Source organism: Vanacampus margaritifer, chromosome 20, assembly GCF_051991255.1.
Source record: "Vanacampus margaritifer isolate UIUO_Vmar chromosome 20, RoL_Vmar_1.0, whole genome shotgun sequence".
NCBI lineage: Eukaryota > Metazoa > Chordata > Actinopteri > Syngnathiformes > Syngnathidae > Vanacampus > Vanacampus margaritifer.
Window position 1 is genome coordinate 14,000,165 of NC_135451.1, and position 25,275 is coordinate 14,025,439.

The 25,275-nt window shown below is 41.7% G+C and overlaps 1 protein-coding gene across 3 annotated transcripts; it reads right to left on the reverse strand.

The window, feature by feature from the left end:
* Positions 1–21: 21 nt before the first annotated feature.
* pde7a (phosphodiesterase 7A) lies at positions 22–25,275 on the reverse strand. 3 transcript variants are annotated; one of them, XM_077554742.1, is made up of 12 exons: positions 24,205–25,275; positions 12,064–12,124; positions 6,769–6,855; positions 6,187–6,353; positions 4,957–5,020; positions 4,558–4,754; positions 4,339–4,470; positions 2,848–2,939; positions 2,617–2,761; positions 2,389–2,485; positions 2,216–2,296; positions 22–873 (listed from the first exon to the last, which is right to left on the reverse strand). In XM_077554742.1, the coding sequence occupies exons 1-12, from the start codon at positions 24,340–24,342 to the stop codon at positions 659–661; spliced, it is 1,476 nt and encodes a 491-aa protein (XP_077410868.1). In that variant the 5' UTR covers positions 24,343–25,275; the 3' UTR covers positions 22–658. The 3 variants fall into 3 exon arrangements, with proteins under 3 accessions (XP_077410868.1, XP_077410867.1, XP_077410869.1); XM_077554741.1 differs by having other exon boundaries at positions 6,769–6,858; XM_077554743.1 differs by lacking the exon at positions 6,769–6,855.

Below are 25,275 nucleotides of genomic sequence, written 5' to 3' on the forward strand. Positions count from 1 at the left end.
TTGCGTCAATGAGATGTCCCCACTAGTAATGTAAACCCAACACGTGTGTGTGTGTGTGTATGGCTTCAGCTGCTTTGTGCTTCCCAAAAAAAAAAAGTACGTGAACAAGCGCATGTTTATGGCTTCAACAGCTTTGCTTCCAAAAAAAGTGTGTGAATGAGTGAGTGTGTGAACGAGTATGGCTTCAACTGTGTTGTGCTTCCCAAAAAAAAAAAAAAAGTGTATGTACATGCGGCTTTCCGCTGGTTTGTGCTTCCAATTGTGTGAGCGTGTGTATGCGTGGAAAGAAGATGTAGTAAACAGTCTGGGTTGGTCGAGAGGCAGCAAACGACTGGGCTTGTCACTTTTTGAGGAAGAATCAATACAGACGTGACGCACGCACGCACGCGCACGTAACCGTGCGTGTGAATACTCGTCATCAAATGGCACTTCAAATGTCTTCTGGAGCGACAAATAAATAAAAAAAAAAAATTAAAAAGGGAAATTACAGCAGGCGCCAAATGAGGTATCTACGTATTGCTCTACGTCCAAAAACAATTCATATTAAATAAATTAAATAAAATCAGTGGTTTAGCGAGAGGAAAAAAAAAAATAAAATCAAACTTAATGGGATCAAGGCGCTCCCCCCAGTGTGTGCGCGCGCGGGTGTGTGTGCGTGTCAAGAGGCGTCAGGATACTCCCCTTCCCTGAGGTTTGTCTTTGGAGAGGCTTGCGCTAGTGGTGGAGGCGGTGGGTCTGGGCTCGGGCTCTGTTCTCGGCTGCCCCAGCTGGCCTTGTTGAGGCCCATGTGGCCCAGCATGGTCTGGGACAGACGCGTGTCCGAGAAGCGGGACCACTCGGCGAACAGGGGCTCCGCCACGTACGTCATGAAGCCTGACGAAAAACACAAACATTTAAGTACATATTTGCATATTTTAAAAAAAATAATAATAATAAAATAAAAAAAAGTAAAGTAAATATTAGTGAAAATTTACAAATAATGTAGTGGAAAATTAAGGTTGTCATTTTCGTCAAAACAAGACCAAATGTGAGGATAAAAGTTATAATTTACGCAAATAATGTAATTTTTGTTTTTTTAATTTACCGCATTAGTTTCAAATAAGAAAGAAAAAAATAAATCTCGGGGGGTGGCTTGTTCCAAAAGAAATTTATTTGGGGGAAAAAAATCATAATTTGTCACTAAATTAAGTCAGAATTTAGACTAAAGCAATAATTTTACAGTAAAAAAAAAAAAAAGTCCTTTCAAAATTTTATGGAGGGGAAAGATTTACAATATTGCCAGAATACATAAATAAATAAATAAAAATGTAAATATTAGTGAATACATTCAATCAGAAAATTTACAAATAATTAAGGTTGTCATTTTTGTCAAAACAAGACCAAATGTGAGGATAAAAATTCTTATTTACGCAAATAATGTAATTTTTGTTTTTTTAATTTACCGCATTAGTTTCAAATAAGAAAGAAAAAAATAAATCTCGGGGGGTGGCTTGTTCCAAAAGAAATTTATGGGGGAAAAAAAAAATCATAATTTGTCACTAAATTAAGTCAGAATTGAGACTAAAGCAATAATTTTACAGTAAAAAAAAAAAGTCCTTTCAAAATTTTATGGAGGGGAAAAATTTACAATATTGCCAGAATACATAAATAAATAAAAAAGTAAATATTAGTGAATACATTCAATAAGAAAATTTACAAATAATTAAGGTTGTCATTTTTGTCAAAACAAGACCAAATGTGAGGATAAAAGTTATTATTTACGCAAATAATGAATTTTTTTTTGTAAGGAAAAAGTTTTTTTTAAAAATCCTTAAAAAAATAATTTTACTTTTCACTTTTACTGCAGTAGTCCTAATTTTACAAAAATGAATTAAAAAAATAATAATAATAATAAAGGTAGTTGTAATATTCCAACACTGTGAGAAAAAAAAAAACATTACGAGAAAAGTCAGAACACCGTGAATGTGAAAAAAGAATTACAAAATAATTGTCCCAACTAATCATGCCACTAGGCTACAAAATGTAAAAAACTAACATTTGTTGTTGTTTTCTGAAGTGTTAAAAAAATGACTTAAGCAAGCAATTGCATCATTACGCTAAAGATTTTTTTTTTTTAATGTGTGAAGTATGTTGCATAATATTTCCGCCCTTCAAACAAACGGTGTTCAGAATTTTGATGAATCAGCGTCGGCGTACCTAATAAAGTGCCCCTCACCTATTTGAATGTTGCCCACTGTGTTATTGGCTCGGTCACAAAGTGGGCTGACTTCTAGTCTGTGCTTCTTCTCAACATCACCTGCGCGGGGGAATATTTAACGGAAAACTGGTGAAGGCGCCACAAAAAAAACGGAGGCTCTCAATGAAGAGTCTTTGAACGCGCTGTCGAACCTTGTTGGAAGAACTCATCGGTGACCTTGTCACTCCACTGCTTGCTCAGCTCCCACGGCCTGCACGGGTTACAGATGTCGGCGCACTTCAGCGCCATCTGCAACCAACAAAACAAGGGTCATCGATTTAGGAAATCAAAGTATCATGAGGTTAAAAAAAAAAAAAAAAAAAAAAAAAGCTTAATTGAAGAAATGTGACTTTATTGTGGTAAGAGGAAGGAAGTAGCACCTGTAGCACAAAGTGTCTGTGGCTGGCGTTACTCAAGCACAGGTTGCTCTGGTCCAGGTGCAGACGGAACCTGGACAGGTAGTCGTTCTGCCGGCTGATGTCCGTGGCCAGGATCAACGAGCCCAGATCCCTCTCCAGGCTCAAGCTGCGGGCGCGCGTGCAGGAACACACGCGTCAATCAAAATGCCCAACAGACTGTGATGTCATCGTCATAAGCGGAAGCGGGCGGACCTGTCTTCGGTAGGCAGGTGCGAGAAGAGGCCCGTCTCTCTCAGCAGACCCACGGCAGACTTCCAGTGGTGGTTCTCCAGGACTGAGGTATTCTGTGGAATAGGAATGATAAAAGTTATTATGAGAGTAAGATCATCATTGACAAGGCTAAAGTTGAAAAGGAAAACAGTGCAATCTGTGGGAAAATAATGACAAGCTATTTTGAAAAAAAAAGAAAAAAAAAAGTAGCTTTTACAAAAAGTTGCCATTTTACATGAAAAAAAAAAAATCATATTTCATAGAATCAAAAGCAAAAAATATTGAGTGCAAAGTAAACATTTCAATAAAAGTCGGTTGAGAATAAATTAGGAAAAAAATTATCAATGAGAGGAAAAACTAACAGGAGAAAATGTACAGTATTGTGAAAAGAAAAGTCGCAACTTACCGGTAATTTTTTAAAATTTTATTTCACCAGACTTAAGTCAAAATTTTAGAAGAAAATTATTTGAGAATAAAGTCCTACAAAAATAACAATAATAATTATAAAAATAAAAATAAAATAAAAAAAAATAATTACAAAAATAAATGCTAATTTGTCCAAAAAAAAAAAAAGGGGGAAAAAAGTTGCAAGAGAAAAAAATGTAACAATTCAAGCAAAGTCAATATGTACAGAAAGAAATTGTTGCAAGAAAACATTGTAATTTGGTGTAATTTATTGGAACACTACAAGAAGGAAAAAAAAGATAAAATAAAAAAACATTATTAAAAATTAGGGGCGTCAGGCAATTAAATTATTATTATTTTTTTTAAAGAGTATTGTAATTAATCGCATTACTTCACTAGTTATTTTTTTTTTAAAAAGAAAAGATTCAAAAGAAAACAATTTTTTTAAAATAAATTTTATTTAATCGTCAGGCAATTCAAATGTTTAATTGTAATTAATTGCATGACTTCACTAGTTATTTTTTTTTAAAAAGAAAAGATTCAAAAGAAAACAATTTTTTTTAAATTAATTTTATTTAATCGTCAGGCGATTCAAATGTTTAATTGTAATTAATTGCATGACTTCACTAGTTATTTTTTTTAAAAAGAAAAGATTCAAAAGAAAACATTTTTTTTAATTAATTTTATTTAATCGTCAGGCGATTCAAATGTTTAATTGTAATTAATTGCATGACTTCACTAGTTAATTCACGATTAATCACACATTTTCTATCTGTTCTAAATGTACAATAAAAACAATTCTAGGTTTTCATTCTCTTGTTAACAAAAGTGGAAAAATGTTTAAACTAATGAATTTATGGCAGTGAATGAGTTAAGTGAATAATTTTGTACTAAAATAAAGTGAAAAATAAAGAAACAAGGTCAATTTTTTGAGATAACGTCATTTTAGTCATCAAGTCTTAAACAACAACAAAAAAAAATGAAAGAATGATCAAATGTTCATTCGTATGTTTACGGCTACCTCCTAACTTCATTTGAGGGTAGCTAGTATCAGTGATGCCACGTCACCTTGTAGAGTGAAGCCAGATAGTGGTCAGTCTTGATGAGGAAGGGCTGGTTGACTCCAGGGTGGTCCAGGTCGTGAGTGGCGGCGGCCAGCAGGCCCAGCAAGATGTCGTAGGACGTCAGAGACTTGGACAGCTGCGTCGGACGCACGCGCGTTAGCATCGAGACCTCAAGATTCCAACAGCGCTACCATATACGGCACCAGAGTGCCGCGCGCCTCACCACGGGCTCCCGCAGGTAGCAGTACATGGCCTGCGTGACGTCGGCGGCGTGCACGGCGTTGTGGTAAGGGTTGTGGGTGTGATAGTCCTCCTGGACCAGGACCAGGAAGCGCCACAGCCGAACCACGTCCAGACGGAACAGCTCCACCAGGCCGTACTGGTCCAGCAGGTGGAACGTCAGCGTGATCAGGCTATTTCCTGCACGGATGGTGAACAAGTGCTTGTAGGTGATGCTGTTTTGGTTTGCAAAAGAGATTTGGCGTGATCATAACATCACAAAAAGAAATGCATTTGTGGTTGATTTCATGTTCTATTGCAACTGAGCTTCCATGCGATGCATTAGGCAACCTGTAGATGGCGCCATTGGGACATACATGAATCCTGTGACTTTGGTACATACCATTGGTCAACCTGTCGAAGAGGAAAATGTCAAAATTCCAGTTGCCCACTTTCTCCAGCATGCACTGCAAAACAAGAGAGCGCCTTGACCATGATGATGCAAAGAATATTTATAGTAAACATTGAGAGTGGTCACTGGAAGATGCCTCATTGAGCAGGTTACGTACGGCCTGTTGCTGTAATACGCCCGTGCGTCCGCCATGTTTAATGTGGCACATTCTGTCCCATACACTAACGCAAGTAAATCAGCTTCCCAAATACACAAACATACCGGTACACACGAATCAGGAAATAGATGGACAACAAAAACAACCAATTATATTTATGTTTGCCTTTTTCTGTCTCTAAAAACCAGATCCTGAAATGTAGATGTGACTTATGAGTTTTAATAAAGAGCACTAATGCTTGCATTTCATGGATTTTGTAACGGCAATCATTTGATAAATTCATTATTTACTATTTGTCATTGGCGTTGTTAATCATAAAGTCAGCAATACGGCCTGTTGCTGTAATACGCCTGTTCGTCCGCCATGTTTAATGTGGCAGATTCTGTCTCATACACTACCTACACAAGTACATCAGCTTCCCAAATACGCAAACATACACACTAATCAGTTTTCTGTTTCTAAAAACCAGATCCTGAAATGTAGATGTGACTTCTGAGTTTTAATAAAGAGCACTAATGCTTGCATTTCATGGATTTTGTAAAGGCAATCATTTGATAAATTCATTATTTACTATTTGTTCATGGTGTTAATCATAAAAGTCAGCAGTATGTTGAGTGTAAAATGGTTGTTACATCGCCAAACAGCAAATGAAAACGGCATTTTCACATATTGTACTTTGACACATCCAATATGGCAGCGACATAAATGTACGATTTGGCTTTCAATGAGGCATCTAGCTTTGCTCACAAAAAGTTTGGCATATTGGGCTTTGGGGTGAAATTGCAGGAAGAGTCTTAAGTGCACGCTAACTTTCACAGGTGAACCTACCAATTGAATTGTATTCATTTTTATTACCAAACAAAATAATGAGCATGTGAGGTGCAATTCTTATAGTCGTCCACTTGGGGTCGCTTCAAGCCAGATATTTAGTGTGAACTTTTTTTCCCCCCCTAACCAAACTATTGGGAGTTATTTGATGGATCATTTCCTCCCTCGCCTTGACTTGACTTGACTTTCTCGCGAGTCTCGCGCGTGTACGTGCCACGGGTGCGAGCCGATCTTACGCGGGCCTGTCCAGTGTAGTCCTCGTCGAGGATGGGGAGCGGGATCTGCTGGGCGGCCCCCCGCAGCAGACGGGACGAGTGCAGGTACCTCTGGAGGCTGAGCAGCCGGCGCACCCTTCTCTCGGGGGCCGAGCCCGCCGCCGCTTCCGACTCGCTGCCCAGGCGCGCTGCACGCACACGCACACACACACATACACACGTAATGGTTAAGTTAAGTCAAGACGACTGTTGCCGTTTTGTGAAGCGCAAGCTGGTCACATGACTTCCGCACTCGGCTCGGTGCTGACGAAGCCGCCCACCAGTAAGCCTTTTTGTCTGGCCTCGCACGGCAGACCTGCTTTGTCAGTGCTCTCGCTCTCGCTCTCTCTCTCTCTCTCTCACTCACACACATACACACACACACACACACAAAAGCAACATGACTGAATAAACCGCAACTGCAAGCTGGAAACACAGCAGCGTGAGGCACACAAACACACACACACAAATGAGTCTGTGTTGTGATGTCATTGAAAAGGTGTTGATGGGGAAGGGGGGGGGGGGGGGGGCTGGAAAACACACATATAACCAAATCGTACTCACTGTGAAGGTTTCGGAAGTCGATGCACAGATACGGATGGGCGCTTCGTCGTTCCGGTTCAAATCCAACCTGACTTCTTACTCTCACATCTCCTGGAAGAAATTTGCACTTATTTCCTCATGGCTCATGCAATTGCAGCACAAATGTGTGTGTAGTGTGTGTGTGTGTGAGTTGTTCATAAATTTGTGTAAATTATTTGTGCGTGAGGATGTGAGCCACAAAGATGTGTAAATTTTGTTTTGGATGCAAGTGAAAAATATTATATGAGAAAAATGGCGGTATCGTAATAATCATAGTTAAGAAAAGCCAATGGAACTTAAAAAAAAAAAATCTAAATAAAAAAATAAATAATAAATAAAAATAAAAATTAAAAACTTCAGACTTTTTTGCGAAAAAGTAATGGAGTACATAATGTGTTTCGAAGGCGCACGAGTAACAAGACAAAAAAATATATATATTTTTTAAAATGATAACAATTTTTAAAAAATATTATATGAGAAAAATGGCGATATCGTAATAATCATAGTTAAGAAAAGCCAATGGAACTTAAATGGGAAAAAATCTAAATAATTTTTTTTTTAAAAAGTTCAGACTTTTTTTTGCGAAAAAGTAATGGAGTACATAATGTGTTTCGAAGGCGCACGAGTAACAAGACAAAAAAAAAAAATATATTTTTTAAAATGATAACAATTTTTAAAAAATATATGAGAAAAATGGCGATATCGTAATAATCATAGTTAAGAAAAGCCAATGAAACTTAAATGGGGAAAAATCTAAATACAGTAAAAAAAAATAAAGTTCCGACTTTTTGGCGAAAAAGTAATGGAGTACATAATGCGTTTCGAAGGCGCACGAGTAACAAGACAAAAAATATTTATATATTTTTAAAATGATAACAATTTTTAAAAAATATTATATGAGAAAAATGGCGGTATCGTAATAATCATAGTTAAGAAAAGCCAATGGAACTTAAATGGGGAAAAATCTAAATAAAAATAAAAAAAAAACTTCAGACTTTTTTTGCGAAAAAGTAATGGAGTACATAATGTGTTTCGAAGGCGCACGAGTAACAAGACAAAAAATATATATATATTTTTAAAATGATAACAATTTTTAAAAAATATTATATGAGAAAAATGGCGGTATCGTAATAATCATAGTTAAGAAAAGCCAATGGAACTTAAATGGGAAAAAATCTAAATAAAAAAAAAATTAAAAAAAGTTCAGACTTTTTTTGCGAAAAAGTAATGGAGTACATAATGTGTTTCGAAGGCGCACGAGTAACAAGACAAAAAAAAAAATTTTTTAAATAAATGATAAAAAATCTTAGCAAATAAAAAGGCCTCCCTCTTTTGTGGATTTTTTTGTGTGCAATTTTGCATGCATTTTATTTTATTTTTTTACACTAATGTACCTATTTTATCAAATTTATGAAGGTTTGTACATTGAGATTTACAGAAACGTGCTATTCGTGTTTGAGGTTGTGGATACAGAGACCACACTAATCCATTATTTATAAAACTAAATTTTTTAAAATTTTATTAATTGATGGAGTTTTACCGCCTTAAAATATTATATAAAGCCCATCATGAAATTTTACCAGTTAATATACAAATTAAATTTATAAAAAGGGAAACAGACATTTTTTTTCTCCCCAAACCTTAATATAGAACAAAAACAAAAAGAAAGATGCGTTTCAACTCAAGGTGTAAAACAAAATCTTCTCAGTCTATTTGTATATTTAAAAAATGTATAAAAGCGCGCAAAAATATGTATAGCACAAGGACACGCAGTTGAAATTATTATTATTTTTTTATTATTTTGTAGTGCTTTTTACTCTGAAAGCATCTTGCATTTATTTAGTGTTTTTTTTTAGTTGATGAGGGGCAGACAAAACCAGTTTTACTTCTTTCTGTCCCCTTTCATTTCTTTTACTTTGAATTTGAATATTGCTTCATATTGTCTTTTTTTTCCCTTTTACAAATGAAGGAAATTAATGACTAGAGAGAAATGTGAGAAAATGTAAACGCCTCGATGGGAAAAGTGTATAAACTTTTAGCAGCAGGCAACATTTGTAGCAGTGTAAAAAAATTATTATTATTATTATTATATTTTTTTTAATATTGCATAAAAGAAAAACAAGGCATCTACTCAATTTGGAGCAGTTATTTCATGAAATGGACGACACGGTTGATTATTTAAGGCACGAGTCTGACAGATGACATAGGAAGATGACTCGTGATTATTGGCAAAGATATGGTTATGTTTCATTTTAAACCCCCCCCCCCCCCTTAGTAAAGACACCACGACCTCTCAGTCGTGTTCCAATTAAGAAAATAAACCCTCCGAAAAGCCGAAAAGCCGAGCGGTTAGGGGTTCGGTTGTGGTGAGAACCCACCATTGAGTGTGTATGGTGTTGAAAATGTGCAAACCACACACACACACACACACACACACACACACACACACACACAGGAGAAGAGGACAGACAAGGATGTCGGGCATGCGATGTCATCACAACACAGAACCTGTGAAGGTGATACTCAAGCCTATCTTTTGTAATCGGCTCCAGAACTTTAGCGGCAGCCGGACGGAGATGCCGAATCGTTTAACGCATTCACTGCCATTGGCGGCCATTTTGACCTCATCAAGGATCCGTTTCTACGGGGGCTGGCGGTGAATGTGTTAAAAAGGGGGTGTGTACAAGAGTGCAGTGTGTGTTTCCAGCATGGCGCTTCTAATTGCATTAAAATTCTCACACTCGCACCAACACACACGCGCGCACGCACACATACAAAGAAGCACCCGCAAAAAGACACACACACACACACAAAAAAAAAAAAGTTTCAAAAACACGTACCTGAAAAGACACAAAAGGTCATTTAGGTTCGAGGCGGCCATTTGCACACAGTTTCAACAACCCTTGCTTGAATAGATGCATTAAGTCTTCCATTTTGGTTTTGGAGCGGACATTTTTACCAGATACACAAAATAGTCAGCCATTCTAACGTCAAAGTTTAAAAAATATATATATTTTTTTTTTACCATGGGCCATTAATTTGATTTGGAAGTCTAAGTCTGACGAGTGGACCTACAAAAAGTCTCAAGACCCCAAGCTTGAATAGACACGTCAAAGTCCATCATTTTGGTTTGAAACGGCCATTTTAGGTTCAAATTTAGAAATAAATGACTTGTTTGAAAATCCAACCACAGAAAAGTTTCATTGAGCAACAAGAAATTGATCATGGAAATGATGTTGAACATGGAGTTGACCCGCCAAAAAGTCAGCCATTTTGGTTTGAGGCGGCCATTTTTTGAGTTCTTGACAGATGAACTACCGCGCAGGAATTTGCCTGTTTGCTACCAAACTTAAAGGGATACTTTTTTCTTCTTTTTTTCTCTCTGGAGAAAAAAAAAAAAGACTTAAAGGGATACTTTTTTTTCTCTCTGGAGAAAAAAAAAAAGACTTAAAGGGATACTTTTTCTTTTTTCTCTCTCTCTGGAGAAAGAAAAAAAAAGACTTAAAGGGATACTTTTTCTTTTTTCTCTCTCTCTGGAGAAAGAAAAAAAAAGACTTAAAGGGATACTTTATTTTTTTTTCTCTCTGGAGAAAAAAAAAAAGACTTAAAGGGATACTTTTTTTTCTCTCTCTCTCTGGAGAAAAAAAAAGACTTAAAGGGATACTTTTTCTTCTCTCTCTCTCTGGAGAAAAAAAAAGACTTAAAGGGATACTTTTTCTTTTTTCTCTCTCTCTGGAGAAAGAAAAAAAAAGACTTAAAGGGATACTTTTTTTTCTCTCTGGAGAAAGAAAAAAAAAAGACTTAAAGGGATACTTTATTTTTTTTTCTCTCTGGAGAAAAAAAAAAGACTTAAAGGGATACTTTTTTTTTTCTCTCTGGAGAAAAAAAAAAGACTTAAAGGGATACTTTTTTTTTCTCTCTGAAGAAAGAAAAAAAAAAGACTTAAAGGGATACTTGACTCATTGAGCCAATTTCAGTAGTCAAAAGATAATATTTTGTCCAGAATTTGAAATAATCATTACTTTTCATGTACAATTAATATTTTATTTTATTTTTTTAAAGCACTTGTTGTCGATTGACGATGACATCACCCGTGCTGAGGAAGTAGGTAACGAGTCACGACCAATCATGGCTGACCCGTTTTGATTGGTCGTTACCTACTTCCTCAGCACAGGTGATGTCATCTTCAGCCGACAGCAAGTGAATTTTTTATTTTTATTTTTTTTAAAGGTATTAATTGTACAGTACATGGAAAAATGTCACTCTCAGTGATGGCGGGATGACACCGGGCTGCTGTGTGAGCGTGCGGCGAATAGAATCCATCCACAAAGACAGATGCCGGCAGTGACGTAGGGGAGAAAGCGGCGTTGTACTCGGCTGAGTGAAAGGATTAAAAAGGAAAAAAAAAAAAAAAAAAAAGCTAAAGCGCTTTTACTCGGCTCAAACCAAAACACACACGGAGCATCTGTTGGCTCACAACATCAACAACTGGAAGCCGTTCAGGCTTCTGCACGTTTCTTCGATTTTGCAGCGGACACCAGATTTTCTCTAAATGGCGGCGCCCGCTTCACGCAAATAAATGTTTCCCTTTCCTCCTTTTGCGCCGCTATTTAACAGATGAAAGCATTTGAAACTCTGTTGCGAACCAAAAACGGCTTCGGGGTCGCGCGTCTGCCGCCGTTTGCGGGTCGAATTCCCGAGTTGAAATTTGTTAAAGGCCTGAAATGGCTGACTCAAATCAAAATGGCTGACTTCAAGCACGGGTCCTTTTTGCTTGCCTCTTTTTCGAGGATTTTGCCTGAAAATGTCTGCTTAAAATGAACAACTTCCTGTTTCAATGCAGGCAATGAACCATGGCCCACCCAATTTCTCGGGGTTCATTTTTTTCCTCGCATTTAGGCCTCTTTCAAAATGGCTGCCTCACACCAAAATGGCCGACTTCCTGTTCAATTTCAAGCATTGTTGCTCGACACTTTGGTACATCCTGTTACGATCAATTCCATGTCAATCAAGTGAAACAAACTGCGGAGGATGCTCAATATACAGTTTGGATTACCTCCACCAAGGCAAAACAAGCTTAGCCATCATGAGGATAACATTTTTTTGGATCGATGTAAACACTAATCAGATCATTAGCACTAGCAAAGCCAGAACGCATTTTAAAAGTCTTATGAGTCGAGAATCTTGTCATCCATTTTAATCCGGTTTGAAACCAGCTCCCAATATAAACACAATGGCACCAAAATGGACACGATCCCCCGTCAAGGAAACACTTACCTAGCATACGAATGTATAGCGCCGTCTGGTCCGAGCTGTCGTAGGAGATGGCCCCGCGTCTCTGTGTAAACGCACATAAAAAGAGATAATCATTAAGGGTTGTAAAGTAACACTTTGGCGAGTTTAGAGCGCAATAACCGAGGCGGGTGGCGCAATGTTGCGACACTCTGGCCTTTCATCTGACCCGCGTTTGTGCGTGTGTACATAAACACTTGATAAACGTGTCGCAACGCTGTATCATCCTGCAGATACGGCGCTCACGCCGCTATTATCAACCAAACGTGAGGTGTGTGTCAGCTGTGTACACGCACACACATTTTTTTTTTCTTCCCTCTGGCTTCTTTGTAATTCCTCCACAGAAGGCGCAAGGGAAAGTAGGCAAGGTTCACCCAAGACAGTTGGGTCAAAAGTAACCCAATTATGGATCAAAATAAATAAATACCCAGTAACCAATATTTACCAGTTGTTTTACACCAAAAGACCCATTTCTTAACTCAGTTGGGTCAAACAGACCCAAGTAGAGGATAGTTCCATTTTTGACCCATAGTTGGGTTATTTTTGACCCATGTGTGGCGTGTACACATCCTTAAGGATTGATATTTTGCACCCCCCCACCCCCGAACCTTTCGTAATCTCGTTATCGTATCTAGTGCTGTCACTATTGAATATTTTTAGAATCGATTAATCTATCGATTATTCAATCGATTAATCGGATTCATTTTAATTTTGCATTTAAGTGTATCACAAAAGCATTTTTTGGGGGGTGATTCCTGTTTATTAATGAGTGCTTGGTGTTTATTTCGTACTTTGTATTCGTATAGTGATTTAAAAAAAAAAAAAAAGTGGGATTGATGTTGTACTATGTTACTGGTTCGGGCCATTGTTTTGCAAAGCAAAAACATATGTTTGCAAATGTCTTATTTTGATTAAAGACAGAAGATAATCAGTCTTCTTTCATCAAGGACTACAGAATCAGTGAACAATCAGAGGATTTGGACCATTTTAAATAAAATTAAAAAAAATGGTTCCACACGATTACTCAATTGTGAAAATAGTTGTCGATCAATTTGATAATCGATTACTTGTTGATTAATCGAATTTTGATAGCTCTAATTGTGTCAGAGAGATCTGGCAAAAAATAGAGATATAAAATGTTGTCCATATCACACAGTCACTAAGTGGTTTATTTCTTTGCGTGTGTATGACATATAAGAATATTACGGTAAATGTTTTATGAGCCTGGAACTGACGTGTTAAACTTTGCATCACGGCATAACGGCATCGGCCAAAGACTCTATTCTTTTGGGTACTTTCCTCCCGAGTTTCTGTTCCCTTTCACAGCCGAAAGAACAGACGGTTTTCTTTTCGCCTCGGAGTCGCCGCGCTCCTGTTGACCTCGTCACAGGAACACGCCGCCCGACATGGACGGCTGCTGAGTCGCATGTGCGGCGTGGCTCGGCGGGGGGGAGGCTGAGTCACGGGCGCACTCGTAGCAGACGTAACTGTGGCGAGCGAGTGTGTGTTTGCTCTGTCAACACACACCTGCTGTGGGGATTGGGGGGGGGTTCTGCACTAGCTCGTCTCCGTGCTCTCAACACCCTACAGGCCGCCCCACCCCCCAACCCCGCCCCCCGCCCGAGGCTAGAGTTTCCCATTCCACAAAAAGCCCGTATTACTGGACGTCTACCTCGACGACGCTTGGCCGGACGGCTGATGACCGAGTTTGAGGGTCGGGTTTCGAAAAAAGCCCCATTCACATTTACAGCAACGGTCGCTACTGGCTGTTTGGCGTCAAAGGTATCGACAGTGCCGGGCGACCATTCGTTTTTTAATGCGTTTCAGAAGTGTGTAAAACGATTCAAATTGTAAATGGTTTCTCTATTTTCAACTCTGTTCTTCCCGCGATAAGCGGAGGTTTAATCTAGCGGAAAGCCAGTTTTGTGGTAACTGTTGGTAATAGACAGATTATCGGCGCCGATATTCAGCATTTTGGCTAATATCATCATCGGCCATTTTGAAGAATCATACGGCTGGAAAGAGATCCATTTTAAAAAAAATTCAGGGGAAAAAAAAAAATAATAATAATTTTTTAAATTTTCATAGATTCTTCTGACCCAGGGAACTCTCTGCACCTTCTGTTTTTGTTTGAAGTAGAAAATAAGGAACATTTTAATACTTCAGATATTTTGAAATGTTAAAATCTTTATTTACTGTAGCAAACAATAGGGAGCTCGATGCTTTAAGTTTTTATTTAACTTTTGAAGACATGCTGCTTGTCCCGGGGAAGATCCCTAAACTTTGTTAGATTTTTAAAACAAAGATGTCTATTGATTAAGATGTTTGGGTTTTTTTTTAACTCCAGTAATTTATGAACCCTAATTGTTGTTCAATAAACATATGCTTAAAAATAAATAATAGCTAGCATTTGTATTTTTTTTTTTTATTCCAATATTTTCCACTTTGTGAAAAACGAATATGAGCTCCAAATATCGTTATATAATATATCGTAATATAATAATCGTTACTTGGAAAAACCACATCGGTCTATCTCTAGTTTTGGGTCTTTACACCCAAAAGCCAACCATTTTAAAACGTTAACATTTAACAATGGGTTGAGAAAAAAAAAAAAAGTGGAAGTTTTTGAAAAGAACAGCACTTGCCACTTACAACCACAAATCATACTTCCTGTATGCGTTTAACTAAGAAGTTGTTTTGCATTTTTTTGCTTTCGGAATTTCCTCCGTTTCAAAACAAAAAGTAACCATAAACTGGTTAAAAAAAATTAAATAAAAATAAAAATGGTGTTTTGGATATGCGCTTGCATGTTCTTGTATTGATATTGTGTCATAGCTTTTTTTTGCATGAAAATGCTAACATTAGCAAACAGGTCTCAACAGGTACATAAAACTAAAATGGACTTTATGCAAGCGCGAACATGCGTCTGTCTAAATTTTGGTAGCGTTTGATGGTTCCTACCAACGCAAACGCACTTTTTCCCCGTACACTTATGACCTCACGTCTTGAGGACTACCGAAAGTGTCTTTCACACACACACACACACACACACACACACACACACACACACACACCGACTGGACAGCGCGTGTCCTCTGAGGTCATACCGCCAGTCAATACAAAGCTAATATTTCACCAGCGAGCAAACATCTCGACACAGGGTTGGGTCATCTGCACAAAAAAAAAAAAAAAGGGGAAAAAAAAAGCTGTATTTTAGTGTCAACAGGCAGCAGTGTTTACACACCGCAACGGCCCTCGGTGTGAATTAGTAGATTGTGTCCAAGCATGCGCTGACTACACAATGTGTGTTTATCGGATTTTTTTTTTTTTTTTCTCGGCTCACTGTTGTCAGGATATACACATTAAATGAACAAACTTAGCCATACATAGCGTGCTTCAAAAAAAAAAAAAGGCTGTGCACATGGAGCACAGGCTGCTTTGAAGTGACGCGGACGTTTGGCTAATACCAAACAACCACGTGGGAAGCGTTTCGGCATTCAGAGCCCCTTTTGGTGGATTCTGGATTGGTCAACAAATAACGCCGTGACGGTGTTGGAGACCGCATGAGTGGCGCTCGCGTGCCTTTCACTTTGTTTGGCGTCAATACCGTTTGTCCTACAGCCTCTGGCGTGGAACGAGGCGGGATTAACATTTCTCCCCATCTGCCGGGCCAATGACCTCCTTTCACTTGGAGAGGGGGGAGTGGGTAGGAGTGAAAGGTGGGGGGGGGAGGGGGTGAGGGTCCAGGGGATCGAATGGAAAAGATAATTCGCCGGACTACACTGGAATGAGGTCATTATAAATATCACCGCGCCCGACGCTGATCGATTAGATGACGACGTTTTGGAAAGACAAGCGAGCCTTTGAGCAATCATTTTCTGCTTCGCTTGCTCGAACCTTTTAAAAGGTTTTTAACGGTTCTAGGTGAAAATCTTTGGTTTTATTGTAAACTTTTCTACCATGTTAACGTACGCTTCTTGCGACTGGTTCTCGGGATTAATAAGCATTCCCTCGCACCGTGGAAAATAACCATGGTTTGATATGTCCTCATGTAACCTCTTATATAAGGATATGTTGTTGTCCTGAACTGTTGTACGAATCCAGGTGCCCGACAATTTGTAAATAGAGCGCGGAATCAACCTGGGAACTCTTCCTTGTTTATATTATAGTCCTCCCTGCTTCGAAAACACTTTTTCGAGGGTGCCTGGGAGTGGGCTTGGCAAGCCCGGTTTCTCACGCGCACAACTTTTCGTTAACGAATAAAAGACGGAGCGGCGCACGGTGTGGGTAGAGTCAGCTGTGGGATACGTACGATCGTTTTACCCGGACCGTCGGCTCTCCCGTCTCGTGTCGAGGTAAGCGCTGATGATGATTCTATTCTGCTGCTTAGCGTTGAAGTGTGTTGATTGCTGTTTGCGGGGAATAAAAGGCACATTTGTTCTAGCACAGTATATCAGTCTCTGTGTATTCGTTGTTACCGCCGATCACTCACGATCCTGCATATAAATATAAAAGTGAAGTAGTGTTTTCCACAAAACACCACTCTTAAAGGAGACACCTTATTGATGCTTTTGCGTGAAAATGGTCCAAGGTTCAAGAATGACAACCCCGCCTCCCTCTTACAGCGGCGCCAACAGAGCACAGTTTTCGCAACAAGCTGACAGATCGGCCTGACCACACGAGGAAGTCGTCCGGCTGAACACTGTGTTCAACTTAATTTTTATCAACATCTTTTAGCGCGCTTTCTACATTTGTTGAACCACCTGGCGTTGCGGACAGATGGTCCGGTCCGCGCTGGCAGCAGTCTTGAGAACGGACTAATCTCGCCGTATCGTTTGCGGTGCGCTCTTAACATAATAAGCGTGTCCATTGTCCCCCCCCCCTGCGCAATTCCACAAAAACCTCATTTAATCGTGGCTCTGTTTCTCATCTCGTTCTCAGCCTCCTCCGCCTGGGGTTGCGATACTCTGGGGGGGGGGGGGGGGGGTGTTCAGGGTCACGTGACGAACAAACCTCTGACTGCGTAAGTCGCCCCGGGGGGGCTTCTCGTTTCGCAAATGTCTGACTGCTACATTTTAACAGAGGGGTAACGTTATCCTGGTTCTGTTTAGTATTTGCCAGAGAGACCTCCGCCAAGGCTTAAAAAAAATAATACAATATGAGTTACCGAAAAGGGATCTTTGAATTTTATGCTCCACAAAAGCATGGCAAATGACGACCAGATCTGCCAGACGAGCTTAACTCGATCTTCCATTCAAATCGGAAGCAGATCCGGATAAAATTGGATTTGATGCTATTGCATAGACCGGAAGATACGAGATACACAGCGTGGTGAGGCAAGTGGTTTATACATTTGCCTCGCAGTTCTAGAGTTAGGGGTTCGAATCTCAGCTGCGGCCTTCCTGCCACATTCCCGGAACGTGCCTATTAGGTTTGACTCTGGATTGTCTTTCGGTGTCAATCTGAGAGTGATTGGTTGATTATCTGAATGTCCAGAGTGCGGTCTGATGAGAACACATCTGGGAAATTTGTCAAAAAAAAAAAAAAGTACCTGAAGGAAACCGAAGTAGGCCCCGCGAGGCAGACGTGCTAACCCAGAGGTGGGCAAACTCGGTCCTCGAGGGCCGGAGTCCTGCAGGTTTTTGGAAGTTTCCCTTTTCCGGGATAACAGGATCGTTATCAGGGTTGTGCAGAGCTTGCTGATGAGCTGATCATATATCAGCTGTGTTGGAGAAGGGAAACATCCAAAACCTGCAGGACTCTGGCCCTCGAGGACCGAGTGCGCCCACCCCTGCGCTAACCACTAATTAACTGTGCTGCCAGAACAGCCAACTTATGGTTGATGTATTACAAAATGGAGGCCAAACATAAGCTCTTTTTGGCAGAGGCCAATATCAGATTAACGAGTTGCGCCACAACCAGAACCGCTTCATGGCCTTTTTTTTACGAACAAACTTCCTGCCATCACAACATTGCGACACAATGCCTTCTGATGCCCTTTTTCAGCGCCAGTCGACCGTTACGCCGGCGGCCCGCGTTGCGGAATTCTCGCACTTCCTTCAAGAGGACAGGTGCTTCTCGCGCTGAGTCAACAAACAGAACAAGACGGCGGTTATTCCCTTTTGACGGATACCGAAAGCGGCGGTTGAAAGTCACTTTCATGAACCCAAAGCTTACGACCTCTTTGCAGCAACATTCCAGTAACTGCGTGCTAAGCCTCAACTGAGGGTCGAATCGGACCGGGGCCGGCGTGTGTGCATGTTACACACACATAAAAAAAAAAAAAAGAGGGGGAAAAAAAAGCCCTGGTTGGAATCTACTTGTTGCGTGAGTGCTTTACGAGATCGGCTCGCTCAGTTTGAGAGACGGCTGCCGGCTGGAGAGGAGCTGAATTGGTCCCCGTGCTCGAGATAAGGAGCGACCTATCCGCAACCTTTTTTTTTTTCTCCAACATAGTGCCATAAACTGCCTTTTATGTGGTGCTTTTACCAGCAGTCTATGAAGACATCCGGTTAAGTCATTTTTTTTTGGGGGGGGGGGGTTGACTACTCTGCAAAGGAATTTCATTCATTTCAAACAATCATCCCCAGGCTCTAATTGCTTCCCTGAGTCAACTTTGTCTTAGCCTCCAAAAAGGAGGCCCGGCAACTATTTGGGGGTTAAATCCACACACACACACACACACAAAAAAAGAAGGTAAATAAATATGATGGCGTCAGTCAGATCTGTGTTAATACGCGGAGGGGGCCTTCTCATGGCCGACTGCGCTCGGCAGCGCGGCACAAAAAAACAGAATGGTCATGTGATAAAGAGGGGGGCCCCTCGCAGAGGAAAACACAACAAGAAAGAAGGCCAGTGTCTTGCGTCCAAATGAAGGCAGGATGCGAGGGCTCACTCCCGTTTGTTTACCAAATACTACACGTCCCTGCTTGGGGACAAACAGGGCCCCCGCAGACCTGCGGGACCGTCCGGGGGGGGTGGGGGGGAATTTTCACAGAAATCCTCCAGTCGGTAGCGAGGGGGTTAAAAAAAAAAAAAAAAAAAACTTTGAGGCTTGTGAAACACTTCAGCATTCTTACCACATCCTGAACCGACGTCAATGCGAGGGCCCCGCGCAGACGCACACGGCCTTATCGCTGCAGTTTGAATCAACAAAGTATCCTCCCCCCTCCCCCCCCCCCCCACAGTGACGGCTTATCATATACACGCACAGAAAACGTCCACAGCTTGGCTGCGGAGTGAGCGGCGCTATCCGCGGCGGCTCTCGCGCACAAGCTTATCGCTCGGTGTGTCTAAACATCTCCCATGAGGAGGAGGAGGAGGAGGAGGAGTCATTTTTGGGCCGGGGACCAGCACGACTCCGATGACGACGATTCGGCCGGCCACGATACGGCAGATACCCGAAGGGCGTTTGCGCGGTTCCAAGCAACTGACCTCGATTATCTGCCAATGCCACGTGACCGCCATCTCATTATTATCTGTTCATTGATCTCTCTATCTGGCTGTGTCAGGAGTCAACATTGCGGTTCACAGGGGCAGAGAAGGTCCCCAACTAATAGTTTCCAAGAGTAGGAATCGTCCCCAGCACAACACAGAATGTATAAGAATGAGTAAAGTTGTACTTAATTTGTACTGTATGTGTTAAGAGTACAGTTACAGTTATTGCTGGTGGGGCCTTAAACATAAACTTGTCGAGACATTTTTGTTTGGTAGCCTGCCATGAGATTTTCAAATGATGTGGCTTGGCTCGGGGGGGCCGTGAAACACCGAGCTGCAGAAACGGACGACCACAACACAGAGACGGCTCAAAGCGTTTTCGAGTAATGTCAGCAGACTATTTTGGTAGCTGATGCAGCTATTGGCATCCCGCCTACACCGCGCCCGCTGGTGGAAACGCCGGCCAGGTCGGGGGTTCAGCGTTCCGTGTCGTACCGCGGGCCGGGCCGAGCTCAACTCAACTGCGGTGCTTGGCATGCTAAACAGGGCTTTTGTGTTTTCTGGAAGCCAAACTATGAAAAGGAAGCCACACGGTGGTGAGATCGCGGCTACGTGGAACCCGCAAGGATACGAAGGCAGTCAAATTATCTGCTAAAAAATCTATGAATGTGTGAGATGGGAAGCGCGTGACTCCTTGCGGCACACTTCTGCTCCTTTTATTTCAGTCTCCATTCCAGAAAGTGACCAGCACAACTTGAGTCATCAAAGCAAGACCTTTCAGCAATAACGGATAAACGAGGCCTTTTGTGACGCCGCCCCTCCTCCTCCTCCGCTGCATTTTTCCTTACGAACCGTTGCAAGCATTCCCACAGAGCGACATATTTACTCGCGTCTTTAACCCGCCTTGGCCCCGTGTTTACAAGAGGGATTGTCGTCATCAGCGGAGGCAAAGAGAAGAAGAAGGTGGTGGCGGAGAGAGAGAGAGAGAGAGAGAGAGAGAGAGAGAGAGAGTAGCAAACAGAGAGCTTGTGTGTGAGCGGAACAAACTAGCCGAAAGAGAGGGAGAAAAAAAAAAAAAAAAAAAGAGACTGAAGAGAGTCTCGGGCCATCTGCGAGTCTGGCGGCGGGCCAAACCACTGCCCACAGTGCCGAGGCACATGCCTGACAGTCCTGGTTGTACCAGGCCAGTCCGGCCTCGCTTCCACAAACAACAGGCCCTGCGGGACCGCATGTAAAAAAACACAACAGTGGCCGCGAGAATACAGTACATACGCACCTCCCGTAGTCGTAAACATGGTACGAAACGTAGGATTTGTGGACGTGTAACCGCTAAAGGCTAATTGCTGAGCGTCTTTTGCTTTACTCGACGACAAGTGCACCGCGCCGATTCGGAATGGTAAACATTGATCTAGTTCACGACAGCGTAGCCCGCCATTGGACTTGGTAGACCAATAGAAGGTCAACAAAAAAATGTCAAGTTAACACAAATGGGTTCGGTTCAGATCTGGCGTGCATTGAGGACCTTTTGCAAATGGAGTGTAAAGTTCAGTTCAGCTTGCCGCTACACGGTTCCGAGCTTTAAAAATGTATTTGGCTTGCTTTCCCCGTCACCAGGTTAGAAGGATGCCCAAAAAAAAAAAAGAAGCCCCATTTCTACTAAGTGGTAACACTTTGAATAAGGACAAACCAATTTTCAGCCGGGCCGATTATCGGCGCCGACATTAAGCATTTTGACGAATATCTGCGGATCCATTTAAAAAAAAAAAAACGTGTTCAGGGGAGAGAAGAAGAAAAAAAAATTCAGAAATGCTGCTGACTCTCTGCACCTTTTGTTTTCGTTTGAAATTGAAACTAAGATAAGTAAAAAATTTAATACATCAGTACAACGGCCACGTATAAATATAAAGTTTTTTTTAGAGTGGGGGGGAATATTCCGAGAAAAAACTCACATATTTGAGACATTACAAAGTGGCAAATTTGTGGGGAAAAAACTCACAAATTTGCGAGAAATAAACTCACAAATTCATGACATTATAAAGTGGCAAATTTGAGAGAGAAAAATAAAATTAACTCGCAGAATACCTAATCATCTAAGTCAGAGGTCCCCAACCCTGGTCCTCAGGGACCGTTTTTCCATGCCTCCCACAGCCAACACAGGTGATTCATATCATCAGCTAATCAGCGAGCTCTGGAGAAGGCTGATAACGATCCCCCACCTGTGTTGGCTGTGGGAGACATGAAAAACAGGCTGGATACCGGTCCCTGAGGATCAGGGTTGGGGACCACTGATCTAAGTGAACCAAACTGCCTGGTTCAAATGATACGCGTGAATGAATTATCTTAGTTCCCTTGAACTTCCAACAGATTCAAACCTTACTATATTTCTCTTGATTCCAACCCAATTGCTCTAAAGCACCAAGAAGGCCCAACAACAGTGAGGTCCATTGATAGCCCGGACTATAGACTTAAAGAAGGCCCCCCCTGTGACAGCGGGCTAGCTTCAAAGCAGACACACATGGATGCGTATGTAGGGCAGGGTCGTGCACAAAGCGCTAATAGCCGGCTTGGGGGCGAAGAGGGTGCTCAAGGGGTCAAGGCGGTGACTTCATGCTTCGTAAATATGTCCGACAAGCGAAATGCACCAATAGCAAGAGAGTCGACTCTTGTAGTAAGCGAAGGCAAGTGAGCCGAACTGTGAAAAAGAAAACCACGGGAAGAACTATAAACATTGGCCTGTAACGACTAAGCATTTTATGGACCAGGGCATATTTTAGGAGCCCCCCCCCCCGAACACACAACCAGCCTCCTGACCCCCAAATAGCTCCGAACACAAGTTTCACTGACTAGCATGGAATTCAGTGGACAAGTCAACCATAACATTACAGGACACATAAAAAAAAAAAAAAGTGTCCAAAATTGTATAGGCAGTCTTGGACAAATGGCTTTTATTGCCTATGCCATTGAATGTGGGCGGAGCAAAGCGACAAAGTTTGGTGGTCATTTGGAAAATTTGTAATGAAAAAGTTTCACTGATCAATGTTAAAATTCAGTAGACTTGTCCAGCATAAAAAAATATGCAGGAAAATGACTCAAGGACCAATTTGCTGATATTGAAAAATCAAAAAAAAAAAAAAAAAAAGAAGCCGGACATTTTTTGTTTGAGCCAAATTCCACTCGTACTTTAAATAAATCCTCCACTGGATGAGCGCCAAATTAGAACCAGGTGACTGACAGAAGAGACTAAATTATGAAGCACTTTTTGCCTACACCACTTATTCACCCAAAAAAAAAAGGAGGTCAAGGGGTTGATTTTTTTTTTTTTGTGTTCTGGCCTATCGGAGGCAGATTTCCACGAGTGACAAAGCAGGAAGTTCAAGCGTGACTTATGTTGTTTTTACTAATGTGTCAAAGAGATGTTGACATGAATAACAGTGCGGTGGTGTCGACGTGTTCCCATTGACGGATGTAGCAAAATGGCAAAACGAGGCCTTTATCTACAACTAACACGCACGCGTGGAAAAAAAAAAAAAAAAAGAAAAACTTGGAGTGTGGTCAAAAAGCCACAAAAAAAAGATAAGACAAATGTGAGACCCTCGCAGGTGTTTGTCTTGGGCCGAGACACCCGGCAACCACCTGCAAGATTCCTACGGACTTATTTGGTAAATACTGCTTTTTAAAGGCCTCAGGAATGAGCGCAAACAATTGGAGGGGTGGCTATGCAATGAAGGAAAAAGGAGGTGGAGCTACACAAGTGGAAAAGAGTGTTTACCTGTGATGGCTTTGGAGCCCTGAACAACGAGAAGTTGGATGCCATTTTCAAGGCCTTGTGAATGAGCGTAATCATTTGGGGGGGGGGGGGGTGTAGGCTACACAATGACTGAATAGTGCTGGCTACACATTGAGTGGAAAAAAAGAAAAGAGCATGATTACCTGTTAAGGCGATCAGGGATTTGGGATCCCCAGACAATTTTAATTAAAGCTGTTCATAAGGACACTGGAATGGGTGCATCCATTTGAGGGGTGGCTACACAATGAGTGTTGGGCTGCATAATGAGTGGAAAAAAAGTGTATTAACCTGTGACACCTGTCTGGGATCTGAAAAGCAAAGGAGGTACTCCTACTTTTTTTTTTTTAGGTATAGGGATCAAGAGCAACCATTTTGGGGGGGGGGGCTACACAATGAGTGAAAAGTGTGAGGCTACACAATGAGTGGGAAAGAGTGTTGGGCTGAATAATGAGTGGGGGGGGGGGAAGTGTATTAACCTGTGACACCTGTTTGGGATCTGAAAACCAAAGGAGGTAGTCCTACTTTTTTTTTAGGTATAGGGAACAAGAGCAACCATTTTGGGGAGGGGGGGGGGGTGGCTACACAATGAGTGAAAAGTGTGAGGCTACACAATGAGAGGGGGGAAAAAGCACCAGTTTACCTGCTACAACTATTTGGTATCAGGGAGCGTTGGATGCTTATTTGCAATGCAACACCTCTAAAATTAATCCAAAAAAAAACGGGAGGCTGGCTACACAATGAGCAAAAAAAAAGGAGTGTGAGGCAATACAATGAATGCATTTACCCGCAGACAGCTGTCTGAAAAGCTGTCTGGGTGTTGCTTTTTAAGGCCTCGGAAATGAGTGCAAGCATTTGGGGGTTGGCTACACAATGAGTGCGTGGCTACACAATGAGTGTGTTACCTGTGAAAGCTGTCTGGGGTCCGGGGCCCCAAAGAGCGAAGAACTGGAGCTGAAACTGATGGCTCCCCTGCGACTCAGGACGTGCTTGGGAACCGGCCTGTCCAGAGGCAACACCGGTAGCTGATAGCATACTTCCATTTGAATAGTCAGGGAGATAACAAAGAAATACTTGGAAAATAAAGCAAGAAAAAAATGTCAATATTACGATCTGGTATCCAAGTTTAAAGTGTTTCTGTTCATTGTGGGCCACTCTGGCACAACTTGCAGAGGTGGGCGAAACACCGTTTGAGCTCCTTTGGTGTCATTGTGATGCCAATAAAGGCATGAATTTCAAACAAAACCACAAGGGGATCCTTTCCTCCTGGTTCTGCTCAAATCCAGGCCTGAGGACCAAACAGACAACGAGACCTTCTTGTCATTTTCGGGGTCCTTATGAAGAAGCTTCCTCATTTTTTTTCGTCCTCCCCCCGTTTTCCTCCTCCCTCCTTCTCAAAACAAAAACCAACGTCCGCTGCTTTTTGGGCTCCGCATGTTCACGACTAACCACCACCAAAAAAAAAAAAAAAAAGCTCACTTCCACCTCCCCAACAAAAATGGAGCTTCGACGTCTCACGTCGACATATCGCCGCCGAGGGGGAGAGCACCAACTCCGGGGGATGGGAGCTCGACAAGCCGCCGCGGCGTGGTGGTGCTGGTCGTCGGGAGGAGGGGTTGGGGGTCTTCTTTCTATTCCCCTCGCCTCACTCGCCCGTTCCTGGTTCCGCACGGGTTCAACGCGTCGTTGGCTTCTTTTTACCACAAAAGTGGCAGCCAGCCTCGAAGAAGCGGAAGGGGGGAACCCCGACGTTCTCGCCCCTAGCTCGTCCGCCGCGTTCCGCGTGGCTTGCCGAGACACATCACGGCCTTGGATACATAAAATAAACTCGCTTTTAAATTAAAAAAAAAAACAACCAGGGGGAAAATAGAGGTTATCTCGCGCTAAACGCTCAAAAAAACGACATTAGAGGTCGCCCGGCTGCCGTTTCCTTAAAGAGCGACACCACCTGCCAGAGATGGTGCTGTTGTGGGGGA